The following is a 14,577-nucleotide window of genomic DNA, read 5'->3' as shown; positions in this document are numbered from 1 at the left end:
TCAATCCTAATTTTGCAGAGACCCAAGGATAGAACCAGTAGATTTGGGTTTTATCACTGTGTGTGTGTGTGTGTGTGTGTGTGTGTGTATGTGATGGACCCTTAGGTAGGCTGGTAAAGCCCTGCTCAGGTATTTGTAAATGTATAATAAAAGAAAATACAAGGAAGTCAAATGTATTAAAGTATAATTACCAAAATGTTAAAAAGAGTTCTTGTGCTCCAGGTTAAGAATCCCTGGAAATAGAGGTAAAGACGCCAAAGAGGGAAGAAAGTTAGAGAAGAAAGCTCAGTAAAGGGATCCAGAGGAGAAGTTGGCCCCAGAAAGGAAGAAGCATGTTAACTTAAAGGCAGGAGGGAAGGTGATCAGTAGTGAAGTGTAGAAAGGATACTGACCTGGGTTTGAATCACTAACGGGCCAGGGCTTTCCTTCATGTGTAGAATGAGTATAATAGTACTCCAGTCACAGGGTTATTGGAAAAAAGCACTTTATATATTTTAAATCCCTTTAAGAATAAGAGTAAGAATTAGCAATAATATGGAGAACTTTTGAGGAATGGAGGAAAGGAGTTGAGGGACCTTCTGCCAAATCACCACAGTAAAAAAGAAGTGGTCATATCAACTGAGAGTGAGTTGGTATTTGGATATTTTGGGGAGGAGAGGAAAAGATTTAAAAGAACAACTATAAGAAATCTTATTAGGAGTTGATGAAAGATGAGTAAAAAAATTACTGAGCATTAGTGAGACCCCCACCCACCCAGGTGAGGTTAAATAACATTACTTTCTATTTACTATTCTTTACCCTAGTTTTTGATTCATTGTTTTACCTTTCTTATTCTTCTAAGTTAAAATGCAAGTTTAAAGATCTCTTTTCTTTCTGTGTTTGTGATTTGGAGGAAGGCAGAAAGTTCTCTTCTATAGAGTAGAATAATAGATTATGGATACCCTACCTCAAATATTTCATAGGACCTTGGGATCCCAAATATGTTAATCCCTTTCTTCAGTAGTATCAGCTCAGGCCAAAATTAAAGTGAACAACGTAGCAAACAAAACATTGATGTGAGTCAGTGTGGCAAGTGCTGAGAATCCAAAGGAAGAGTAAATAATCCTTGCCTGAAATTGTTTGTTCTACACTCCTTATGTCTTCAAATTTTCACTTTGGAGCCCTTTTCTGCTGGCTTACTTGGAGAATTCTAGTTCATGGCTTCCTGTCCTTTCTCTGAAATCTGTGAGTTCTCTTTTTGAACCTAATAGTAATAATAACTGACATTCTTATCAAATGAGGTCATTGTATGTAAAGTTTTACTCCTGGCATGTAGTTATGTTATCTCTATGATATAGATGAGGAAACAGGCTCAGAGGCAGGAAATTATTTGCCCGTGGTCAAGTAGCTGGTTAGTACTCAGTGTCTGATTCCAAGTCCATCTCTTACCTGCCATTATTGTTTTCTTGGAGCATTTGATACATTACAAGTGTGATGCAACCATGCAGCCATTAATTACCACTGACAACTAACATCTTGGTCAGGTGTCAGTTTCGTTTTTCTCACTGTAGTGCTCATAAAGGATACTGCAGTATGTAAGGAGAGCTTCAAATTTCCTGCCTAACTCAGAGCCATGTGGGAACAGAGACCCTAACCTGTTATGTTTCATCTACCGAGTCATTGAGTTCTCAATTAAAAAAAAAATTCTGTTGTTATTGTTGTTTTTAATTCTTTCTGTGTTACTCATTTTGACTGTCTTTCTGTTAAAAAAAACTTGTCAAAGTAGGAGTATTTCTGGAGTGTGTATGTGTGTTTGTGGTGAGAGAAATCTATGCAGGTTTTGCTTATTCATTTTTAGGGATCAGTGTCATTAAACTTGGGAAGGTAACAAAACATGAGAGAGATCATTTTACAAGATGATGCTCTTCTTGTGAGTAACACATTAGTCTCTTGGCTGCTGCTGGCTGATCACATGCCTTTCTCTGATCAAGAGAAGCCAACAAAGCTGCATTATATATATGAAAGAAAAGAATAATTGTAAAAGTTTTCAGAATACAGTGTGGAATCTGCTCCACGTAGAATTCTTAAGGCTTTTCCCTTTCCCTTTCCCTTTTTTTCTCTCACTGTTAAGTATCTTAGGATTCAGGAGATTAAGTTCTAGAATTTCACCTCCCAGTTGTAAGGACTTTCCCCTCTCTGTGATGAAATGTACAAATAAAATAGCATCTTAATATAGTGACACTAAAATTAAAATTTAATTTAAAAATTTTAAAAGGTCAAATAAAAATAGGGTTTTTTTTAATGTATCAAAGTGACTTTTTTTCTTTTAAATTTAGGTTATTAATTTCTAAAAAGGTATAGTCTTTAAATATACTGTTGTCTCCAGATGTAGGGGAAGAAGAAGAAAAAATTAGATCATAAGTTCTCTTTCTGCTGGGGAAGTTTCCTGATTTCACTTGGAATTTGATTACTTCCTATTAAGAAAGGACTTGCTTAGAAGTCACATATTCATTGTGCACTAGCTGATAATCAGTGGTAAATAAGTAAATATTAAAACTTGCTCTGTATTATTTTAAAGTAATTTATTATAATTTTTAATGATCTTGGTATTTTGGTAGTTCTCTTACTACTTTGAACATAACAATAACACCTTTATGTGGCACTTCATAACTTATAAAACTTTTTTGATATGCATAGTGTTCCTTCCATTGTTGTCACAATAGAAATAATAAAATGCCCACATATTTTAACACTTGAAAGTACTTTCTTCACAATAACCATCTGAGCATAGTACAAAAAAAAAGAATTCTACTCTACAGTGAAGAGACTGAACTTAGAGTCATAGTGTCGGAGCTAGGGTTGCCCTAGTATTTCATGCTTGCTCTGTAGATGATATTACTCATTTTCTAGTTATGTATATCTGTAATACCAGATTTTACTACCACTTAAAAGTTTTCATATACTCTTATTTAAATATGAGATAATTTTTGGTAAAATTCTACTTAGGTTCTTCATGTGTCTGTCTGTCTTTTTGTTCTTTGGGTCACATATAGTGTTGGTTGTCTGAAGATCCTGCATGCTATGATTATCAGTCATAAACAGGAGAAGATGGGTGTTACATGGGCTTTTATGGCAATAAGCACTTTGAAGTATCTGCCCATAGTCTGTGGTTTCCTGGATGCATTCTAACCTGATTACTCGATTCTGGACCAACTTAATTTGTTCATTTTCCTTTCCATTTGAGAAATACTTATTGATGTAGTAACTCTACTAACCAACCACCTATCCAATGGCATGTTGTAATCCAGTGAATATATGATTTTTCTTAAATTCTACTTTTTTTTTTTTTTTCTTTCTCTTTAGGGACACTTCACCTAATATTTGTAGTGCTTCTATGGAGATTATGTAATGTCCGGAGCGTATTGTAATTGAGGGTCATTTTCAAATGTGAGAAGAGCTTTACTATATCTTCATTTTATCTTCTGTGATGCTGATAAATACTTTATAGGAGAATGTTTGTCCCCCTCTCATACTTTCCTTCTTCACATGGATCACTGAACGAAGTTATCTTCATAGTCACATCTTTTATACTTGTATGTACTCTTTGGTCATTAACCCAAGTTTGACTCCCTTTCACATCTTATCTGGACTATTTCACTAACATCCTAATTGATCTTCCCATGATCTTTTCCTGTAACAATCCATCATCCACAAGGCTGCCAAATCAATATTCATTCTAAAGCATATGGAACTCACCTGCCAAGAAAGCTTCTTTGGCCCCCTCTTGCTATCAGAAAAATAGAAACTCTTTGGCATTTAAAACCTTTGGCTATCTGGCTCTAGTCTCTTTCCAGAATTAAACATTACTCCCCCTTATGCACATTCCATTCCATTCAAAGGGCCAACTTACTGCTTCCTATATATTCTTTTTATCTCCCATTTTCATGCTGTTACATAGACAGTCTCCCATGTTATATTTGCTTTCTGCATTTAGATATCTCTCCCCCCTCCAATTATTTTATATTTGCTTAGTATGTAGTAAGTATCTACTTACCTATGTACATATTTCTCAGTAGGAATTGAGCTTCTTGAAGGCAGGGATTGTGTTTTTGTTTTTATTCCCTCACACTTAGCACAATGCCTAGTCCCTAATAGTGACTATACGTTTATTGAATTGAATCCTCAATGGCCAGTAAAGTTTGCTTTCTTTAGATCCATCACCAATTTAGATGTGAGAATTTAGATGTGCACTGTTCTAAAGGAACTAAGTAAAAAACTAGAAAAAAAAAGTAAAGAACTAGAATATAATGAGTTGAGCAGAATTCAGAAAATAACAGATCAAATTGTGGCATGTCAATGTAAGGGAATATGACGGATGTAAAAAAATTACAGATGATTTCAGAGAGTCCTGTGTAGTATGAATTTACATAGTGAAAAGGGAAGTAAGCACAAACCTGAAAACAATTTATACAAGGATAACAGAATAAAAAACTACCACCATCACCACCAACAACAAAAAACTTTGAAGGACAACTAATCTTCAAAAAAATATATGATGAATCATGTTACCGATCTTATGGACAAAGGAGATGAACACAAGGTGAGACGTTTTTAGACATGGATCCTAGGATAAGATATAAACTTAGCTTTTTAAATTTCAGACAAGCTTCTTTTTGTTCCTCATACTGGATGTTCCATCTTCCATCTCTTTACCATTGCATTGATGTATATATCTAGAATACACTTCTGTCTAGAATATGCTCCTACTTTTACCTATTGTCTCATAGACTCCTTTTTTCTTCCTGTATGAAGTTCCGGTATCTTTTTCAATGTGAAGTTTTTCTTGTTTCTTTTCCTCAGATTGCTAATCACCTGCCACCCAAATTATCTTGTATTTAATTTAAATTGTATGTGTTTTTACATGCTCCCCTTTATCTTATCTTTATTTTTATTATATCTTTATCTTATTATAATAGAAGCTTCTTACAACTAGAGATTGTTTCATTCTTTGTATTTGTGTCCAAACTATGTAGCACAGTGCCTGGCACATATTTGACAATAATAATTTGTTGATTGATTAGTGGGTATTGTGTGGATTTGTTTTTTCTAGAGTATATTTGTTTTAAATGCGTTTTTTTTCCTCTTTTGGGGTTTAATTATGTAAGAACTTGAAAGGAGAAAAGGATTATGGTAGTAGTGATTGCCTAAAAGAGAGGGCCATTGAAAATTGTTTTAATGCACAGAGATGAACTTGTTTTTTAAACATGGGCAGAAGGAAGCACAGACAAGACAATCTTGAAAGCAAAGTGTGATGAAGAATTTAGAACTATTTCTAGAGAATAAAAAATACTAAAATAGAGATGCTAATTAGGGACCTTGACTAATTTCCAGCTCTTTTCATCTTGGAAAAATTGTAAAGTTTTATAAAGGTTTTAAAAATTGAAATATGACACTACAGTAAAAGTGTTCGATGTATAACTTATATCAAATTGCTTGCTCACCATCTTGGGGGAGGAGAGGGAAGAGTGTGTTTTGGAACTCAAAATCTTATAAAACATGAATGTTAAAAACTATCTTTAAATGAAAATGCAAAAAAATCAAACGCTATTTACTTTTTTAAAAAGTATACATCTGCTATTTGACCTACCTATGCAAAAGACCATTGGACTTAGAAGATTCAGATTTGTTCCAGTTTTGCCATTTGATAGTTGTGTGACATTAACTTTCTTAACCACTCTGAGCCTCAGTATCCTCATCTATAAAATGGTCATAATACTGTACTACCTATTTTAAAGGTACTGGTAAGAATCAAATGAGAGCATATATGTAAAATGCTATGGAAACAAAATGCTATGCAAATATAAGCTACTATCTTTTTACCTCATATGTTTAATTATTGGTTGTTGCTTTGAACTTAATGCTGTCATATTCCAAGCTAAAACATCAGTGATTGTAAATTTTATATGAGGCACCTACATATTAGAGCATTTTATGTGGTGAATCATTTGTTTTATAAGTATTTTTCAGTCTTTATAAATACTTTGTTCAAAACATGAATTTGTGTAATATACCCTCAATTGTATTCCTTTGGAAATTTTTGTCATCTACATCTTGATTTAACTTTTAATCTCTACATTTAGTATTCATTAACTTATGTAAGAAATATTTCTTAGACACCGACTTTGTATAAGATATTATGTTAGATACTGAAAGAAACTAAAATAAAACATGTCTCCTATTCGAAGATAGCTGAGTATGAGGCATAGAAATATATGTGTGTGTGTGTGTGTGTGTGTATATATATATATATATATATATATATATATATGTATGTATATACATACATATATATATATATATATATATATATGTATATATATATATATATATATATATATATGTATATATATATATATATATATATATATATATATATATATATATATAAATTATAGTGCAAGGAATTATGTGATAAGTTAGTAAGAGATATATAATAATTTAAGTAGAAAGATAGTTTCAGAAACTGGTTAAGTCAGGATGAGAAGCAGGTTTTAATTGGGAAGTAAGGAGTTGTCTGGAATATATTTGCGGTTGTTGTAAAAGTACATGGTAAGAAGGTAGAAATGTGAAGCTCTTGGAAGAAAATGGGACCAGCTTAAATGTTTTCCTTTCTATTTTTCAATAAATAGCTTAAGAGAATGGTTAGGGTGGGGACTCATGTATATTTTTGAAGGAAGTAAGAAGGAACCACTTGATAGGTAGAGGTAGAAGGCTGGGGGTAGAGGTAGTGATTAGGATGAAATCAGTTTAAAGAAGATAAATAGAATAAAAGAAGAATGAGATCATGCCAAGGAGCCTCAATTTTCTCAGTAAATAACAGGCAAGGCCCTCACAAAGAAGGTAAGGTGTGTTAAGAAGAGGATTTGCAGATTTGGGCATTGCAAAGTAAGAAAGATATTATGAGGGGAGCTGCATTGGTAGAAGTTCCTTACCCCGAGTTTTCTTCATCAGTGACATTGATGTAATCTATGATGTGGGGTTTGGCACCAGGTGATGGCAGGCCCCAAAAGTTGGGGTTCCATCATGTGAAGAATTTTCTTTGGCAAAAGATAGATTTATATGTTTGTGGCAGCCCTTTTTGTAGTGGCTAGAAACTGGAAATTGAATGGATGCCCATCAATTGGAGAATGGTTGGGTAAATTATGGTATATGATTGTTATGGAATATTACTATTCTGTAAGAAATGACCAGCAGGATGAATACAAAGAGGCTTGGAGAGACTTAAATGAACTGATGCTGAGTGAAATGAGCAGAATCAGGAGATCATTATACACTTCAACGACAATACTGTATGAGGATGTATACTGATGGAAGTGGATATCTTAAACAAAGAGAAGATCTAATTCAGTTTCAATTCATCAGTGATGTACAGAATCAGCTATACCCAGAGAAGGAACACTGGGAAATGAGTGTAAACTGTTTGCATTTTTGTTTTTCTTCCCTTTTTACCTTCTGAATCCAGTTCTTCCTGTGCAACAAGAAATTTGGTTCTGCACACATATATTGTTTCTAGGATATACTATAACACATTTAACATATATATGGGTCTGCCTACCATCTAGGGGAGGGGGTGGAGGGAAGGAGGGGAAAATTCGGAACAGAAGTGAGTGCATGCAATAGTGTTGTAAAAAATTACCCATGCATATGTACTATCAAAAAAAAAAGTTCTAATTATAAAATTCATTAAAAAAAAATAAAAGCTAGAACTGGTGAAAAGTCAAAAAAAAAGATTTATTTGGGGGAATAGGTTAAAGACAAAATGAAGGGATACAACAGATATTAGGGATGGTAAACATGAAAGAGTGGGAGAGCATATGAAAGGCAATTTCCTCAATGGAGAAAGGGGCATGATGTTGGGGCATGCACTTGGCTGGCAAGTTAAACCTGGAGGAAACTTAAAACCTAAAAGAGTTAGCTGTAAGGAAGACAAGTCGGGTTGGGAAACATAGTGGAGGCATGAGGGAAGAGGAAGGGGAAAGATGCCATAAGGCAGAGTGCTGTGGTAGACTGACCCAAAGGAAAATAGTCATTATGACATGGGCTATAAGTTGTCTTACAGGGAGAATTTAGCCTCTAAGACTTGACATAACTTGGATTTCTGACTGGATTACCTCCAGTGGGTGAGACCTGGAGACTAAAATTATCAGAGCCGCCTTCCTGTCTACTCCAGGGAATAATTTTTATCAATTCTTCAGTTTTTCTCTAACCACCACAGCCACCATTCAGGACCTCATCAATATCACACAGGTCTATTCCCTTTCCCTAACTTCAGAAATTATACACAGGTATTAATTTTAATAATTATGCCTGACATTTATATTCTGTTTTAAAGAATTTAAAGTAATATGTATATGTAAAATCTAATTCAAGCTTCATAGCTTCCTTTTAAAGACTATTTTATAGGTATTATTATCTATCCCTTTTACAGATGGGGAACTGAAGCTTGTAAGACATGCTTGTGTTTACACAGCTATTAATTTTCAGCAATCACTATGATAGTAGTAGGTCTTCCTGATTCCAAATCTTTCACTGTATTTATAATATCCTGCTACTTACATTTTAACTCATTAAAATTGACTTTTTTTTTAATATAATAGCTTTTTATTTTTCCAAATACTGGCAAAGATAGTTTTCAACATTGACCTTTGTGAAACCTTGTGTCCCAGATTTTTATTCCCCCTCTTCTCTCTCAACTTCCCCTAGATAGCAATGTAGGTTAAACATGTACAGTTCTAAATATATTTCTTAAAGTCAACTTTTAATAAAAAATACAAAACAATGAGTAACCTAGGTCTTTTTTTTAAAATTTTGATTTTGAAACAAATTACATGCTTATGATGAATATAAGGAAAATCTCTTTATAACAAAAGATTTTCCAATCCCAGCTAATGGATTATCCATTTTTAGCAGTATCCAAATTCTGACACAACAGAATTAAGATATTCTGTATGTTAATGATTACGTATTATACCATATAAAAATTGTAAGTGTGTATCCATGTACACAGATTACATGTTAGAAAAAGCAATTTTAGGATTAAAAAATTGCAGCAAGTTTTTGCATGTGCTGTGGCCACTCTTGAAAGTTTGAAATCAATATATTGTTGCTGGTTGGGTTGGGACAAGAGAAGGAATTGGGGGAACAGTGGAAGTGACTGTTCCAGTTGAGTGTAAATAAGTTTTATTGGGGCCCCACTAGTTGGGAAAAATAACCTTCTTGTTATGTCTTTATGAAAAGAAAAGAAGTCTAGGAGATAACCCTTGAAATATTGTCAAGTTGATTTAAATGTGATTCCATACATTCACATGAGAAAGACCTGAGCATTTCTTGTATATCTAAGCCCCTTAGAAACTATTCAAGTTCTCTGAACAGAGTTGGTGATAAATAATTATTTGATTGTTCATGTACTGTATTCCTTTTCCCTATTGTAAACTTTCCCCTCAAGCCTGAAATGCTGTACTTGATTTTTTAACCTAAGTGCAGCATGTACAAAGACATGAAAGGGCACAGAATGTGTTTCCAGGGATCAGGAAGGGACCAATGAAACTACCAGTTTCAATGGAGTAGATTATAAAGCGTGTTATACTAAAAGAAAAAAAGTCAAAAAAAAAACTTGGGCTTTTTGAGGAAGAGTCATAAGTTTTGTCCTCAGCCTTTTTGTATCTTTGAGAGGGCAAAATTTAAAGATCAAATGTATTATGTAACATTTTTCTCTAAATATTTTAATAATCTGGAGTTTATTATTATGTAGGAAACTTTTAAAAAAATTTTTGTCTTAACAAGTAGCATACTTTAAACTTATCTTAATATTAATGCAAATTATATTTAGAAATTACTTTTAGCTACAGCCACATCCCAATGGATGCAAATAATTAAGCTCCTAAAGTAATTGCATATATTCTTCATATTTACACTATTCAGTTACAATGTAAAATATGACAATTATTTCCAGCCCATTGGAAATAATGCAGTGGGGGCAGCTAGATGGCGCAGTGGATAGAGCACCAGCCTTGAATTCAGGAGGACCCAAGTTCAAATCTGGTCTCAGACACTTAACACTTCATAGCTGTGTGACCCTGGGTAAGTCACTATAACGTGCTCTCCTGGCAGTTACAATTACTAGTCTGTCCTAGACCCACCAGAGTACCTTTGACCACTGTCCTCTGCAGTGTGAACTCTACCTGGCTCGCCTCCTCTGAGGCCTTCAAAGGTCTCTGGTCACAATCTCTTGAATTTATAGCTTAATAATCGGTAGCGCACTCAAGAACAGCCACGTGTAATCTTAAAAGCCTTTATTATACCTACTCACATAATGCCCTAACTGATGCCCTGACTTATTGGTTCCCGAGTGAACACCTGGTCAGAAGACCCACGTGTTCACTACCAAAACCCTTACCTCTTTTGGCTACCCATCTTGGCTTGGCCACCCAGGCTAGGAAGCCAGGGTGAAGAACGTCAGGTTAAAGAGACCGCCTGCTGCCTGCAGTGGGCTTACATAGGGCCTGTGAGGTCACACCCACAGCCAATCAGCGAGAGTCACCCATTACGAAGCTATCTCAATATGGCCAGGATCCCACCTACAAGGCAGTCCTAATATCCATAGAAATTACTTCCAGGCCTCAATGATGTGCTGTGGTGCAGCCCATTTAAAGGCTCCTTACAAGTCACTTAACCCCAGTCTCAGAAAAAAATTAAAAAAGGAAATAATGCAGTGCAGATTTGAAGGATGCAAGTACTTCATTGTATTCATTATTCTAATTGGGTCCCAATTTTTCTCTACTCTTTAAAACCTCAAGCTTTATCTATCATTTTATTTTATTTCTTCTTAAAATTTAGGTTTTCCTTGTTGCTGCTTAACTTGGAGGAGTATTACTTTGAACAGCACACAGCTAATCATATTCTCTGCGAAGGGCGTCAAAATGAAAGGTAGGAGAATAGTTTAAAATGAAAATGTGCTTAACAGATATTTCCAACTTGATATAAGATTTAGTGAAAATAAAATTTGTCCTTAGCACAGTTCAAAGTTGTGCCTTGGAGGTTTCTTTCCTTCCTCTTATTTAGGAAAAAAAAAAATGAGGAAACATCATTGTTAGAGGCTCAAGAATATTTACTGTATTTTAAATACTATTCAGCCCTAAGTATTTTTGCCATGTAATAGGTATGGAGTTTGATTAGATATGCATCTTTCATGTTCTCCTCTGAGTGTCAGTTGAGTTTACTTTTTTCTCACTGATTTGGACAACAGTGCTATTTAAAATAGCAGTTTATAATTATTCTCTAAAAGAGTAGAAGCAGCTACAATAGGACACTTTCAAGATGGGTGTGTTGCCATCTGAATGAGAAATCATTTCATTTCTCTGTGTTTTTATCCTGCTTAAGTTTTCCCCAAATTGCTATAGAAAGACAGTATTACTTCTCTTGATATATTCTCTTTATCATAGCTTTTTAAGAATGTGATGAAATAAAACAAAATATTAACTTGGACATGGATGATAACTTGGATATAATGAAATAGTCATTTTCATGAGTTTTTTTATTTCATAGCCCCAACAGCTATTAAAAAGGGGGGGGAGCAGTGTTTGGTTTTTTTTGTTTGTTTGTTTCATTAAGTACTAAAGTACCAATGATCTAGTTGTTTGTCAATTTGCAGTATCTGATTAGGTCAAATTGAACCTTTAGAGATACCCCTGAGTATTTAGATTCCATGATGTGAGACTACCTTCTGACAGTGGTGGGTTTCTAGCCTTACCTAGGTTCAGACCAGCCTAGACTATGGGAGGAATACATGCCAAATCATTCACTTACATAATGAATGGGCCCACATGAAGAGACTTAAGTATTTCTTGACTGTATATGTGTGTATGTGTGTGTTCACACACACATTGATTTTCCCTTTTTTTTTTTTTTTTTAAATAAAAGTTCTCCCAATATGATTTTTAAAAATTTTTATGTTTTCTGTGTAATTTTTTTTTTTTCATTTTTGTGGGACAGTTTTCGCTAGTCATCTTTTCTACTTTTCTCGGAACTCAGTCCTGCAATTTAAAAATTTTGACTAACCTTTCCTTTTCATGTACTTTTAAAAAAAATAACAAGATATGCTTATTATTAAAATATCAACAAAGTAGAAAATAGTGCATTGAGTATATGATCCTCTAGTCTTAACATTATACTTAAACCAGAACAAAGCAGTGCAACTAAAAACAGCATGGGTAGTAAATATGGGAAATGAAAAATTTTTGCAAACCCTGGGAGATTTGACAGTTTATTGATGACCTAAGTGAGTGGTTTTGACTTTGATGTTTTCTTCTTATACCTTAATAGGTGTCATAGCATCTCATTTAAAAGAAACAACACTCATTAGAAATTATTACTAGAAAAATAATTAAAACTGCACCAAAGAAGATATCAGTATGCTAGAGGCATCCCATACAAATTTTTTCATTTTTCCTAGAATTCTTCGTATTCATCATTTCTTACTACCCAGTAATAGTCTGTAATATTTCTATGTGCCTTTTTTTTCCTCTATCCATTTCCCAAGTACAGACTTTCCTACTTTTGGTTCTTTTAATATTTTATGGGTGAATTAGTGTTACACTTGGGCTGACTATATTGTGATTCTCAGTACTGACTTATTTTATCTCTTTTTTTATATCTTCAGAAATATATTCTATGCCACAGTTCATTTGTATGCCATTATTGTTAATATCTTGTAGCCTATTTAGATCCTTTTTGTATGTTTCCATTGCAAAGGAGTTTACCTCTATAGCAAAATTAATCACATTAATAGAAAATTTAGGCTCTTCAACTATGAAGATTAAACCCCAAATCCCATGTTTCAAACTCTAAAGGGAATTTTCAGAATATTTTTAATAAAAAAAAAAGCATAGATTGGCCCCATTTTTTGATTTAATATATTCATGGAGACCATATCTTAAAGCACATTACCGTATAGTGAAATTCTATTTTAATTTGCATGTCCTTTTATTCTTCTCTGTTAAGATATTTGTAAAAACTATCTAGTGATGAGGTAACGCTGCCAAGAAATGAAAGATGGAATTCAGCAACCCTGAACTGGAACATTATTTAATTCCAGGAGTGAGAGGGCTGCTATAAATTCATATTGCTATCAGAGTTCAGACCAAATTTCTTTAGTTTTTTCATCAAGGATCAAGTATAAAATTTTGAGTAGCTATAGGGTGAAACCAGTTCAGGAGAATTTGAAAGTGATTTCCTAAAATCAGTGAATCTGTGGATAACAGTAGCTAGATTCCTTGTCCTTACTTCTTATAATAATTATATCTAAGTAACCGAATATATGTCATCTGTAATCTTGGTGTGATAAGATCTATAGTCTTAGTGATGTAGTTATACCTTCCGTTAGGACAAATATGCACCCTTCCAGACTTTCCCATCTTTGCTTTTCTTTTACATGTTCTCTTAAATGCTATTAAGATTCCGCAGAGAATCACATTCCTTCAGCCTTCTTTAGAAACTCATCTAGGATAATGACCTAGAACTAATTTTTCTAACTTATAGGTATTTGAACAGTACTCTGACAAATCTGTTTATCATCTTTCACTTTCCTTTTCCTACCATACATTTTTCAGGCGTTTTTTAAAAATGTGTGGTAATTTATTTGTATCTACTATGCTCCCCTCTATGGGATTCCAAGATTTGTAACCATTTATCATCACTTAGAAGGTACTTGAAATTATATACAAAAATAGCAACCATAATCTTCTTGAGTGCCTTTTTAATAATAACATCTCAAAATTTAAGTCCCTTGGATCCTTTCACACCAAAATAGCACATTTACACAGAAGTAAGTTTTTTATATATCCTAATTTGAAACAGTTGGCTCACCACCTGCTTTCCCATTTAATTTAATATATTATATAGGCTATTTTATAAAATATATACCTAGCATATATATTAGAAATGAAGAATTGAGAGCTATTTAATCAGTTTGAATATTTCAAATATGAAAAAATGAAAAGCCAGATGAATTTAGTGAAGATAATGATATTATAAAAGAGAAAATCCTAAAAACAATTAAGAAAAATTAATTTTAAAATCTCATACTTGAAACTTTATATGCAATTCTTTTCATTAATAATACACTAAAGATATTCTAATCGTGAGGCATCTAGGTGGCTCAATGATAGAGTACCGGACCAGAAGTCAGCAAGATTCTTCTTCCCGAGTTCAAACCTGAGCAAGTCACTTAACCTTCTTTGCTTTGGTTTTTTCATCTATAAAATGACTGAAGAAGAAAATGGCAAACCTCTCTAATATCTTTGTCAAAAAAAACCCTTACATGAATTCATGAACAGTTAGACATTGAAAAATGAAGGAACAACAAAATTCTAGTCAAGCTTTTAAATGCAGTAAAATATATTATATTTCCGTAACAAGTAATGTTCAGTTCTTCTGTTTTGATCTCTAGGAAAATCCGGGGATCATTAAAAATCTGTTCAAAGTCAGTAATTTTTGAACCAGATGAGATATGTCAACCCATCATTAAGGTAAAAAACACTT

The 14,577-nt window shown here is 33.6% G+C and overlaps 1 protein-coding gene across 3 annotated transcripts in view; it reads left to right on the top strand.

The window, feature by feature from the left end:
- Positions 1-14,577, top strand: part of NSMAF (neutral sphingomyelinase activation associated factor) — a 60,020-nt gene that overhangs the window by 3,334 nt on the left and 42,109 nt on the right. For all 3 annotated transcript variants that reach the window (XR_012484320.1, XM_074278736.1, XM_074278735.1), the window contains exons 2-3: positions 10,876-10,965; positions 14,486-14,564. Coding sequence is in view for 2 of the 3 variants with exons in the window: in XM_074278736.1 (XP_074134837.1) it covers positions 10,876-10,965; positions 14,486-14,564 (169 nt within the window). In the remaining variant the exon portion in view is untranslated. The remainder of the gene's footprint in view (positions 1-10,875; positions 10,966-14,485; positions 14,565-14,577) is intronic.

The sequence above is a fragment of the Sminthopsis crassicaudata genome, chromosome 1 (assembly GCF_048593235.1).
Source record: "Sminthopsis crassicaudata isolate SCR6 chromosome 1, ASM4859323v1, whole genome shotgun sequence".
NCBI lineage: Eukaryota > Metazoa > Chordata > Mammalia > Dasyuromorphia > Dasyuridae > Sminthopsis > Sminthopsis crassicaudata.
Note: the sequence above shows the minus strand (reverse complement) of the source record. Positions and strands in the feature narration are given on the sequence as shown.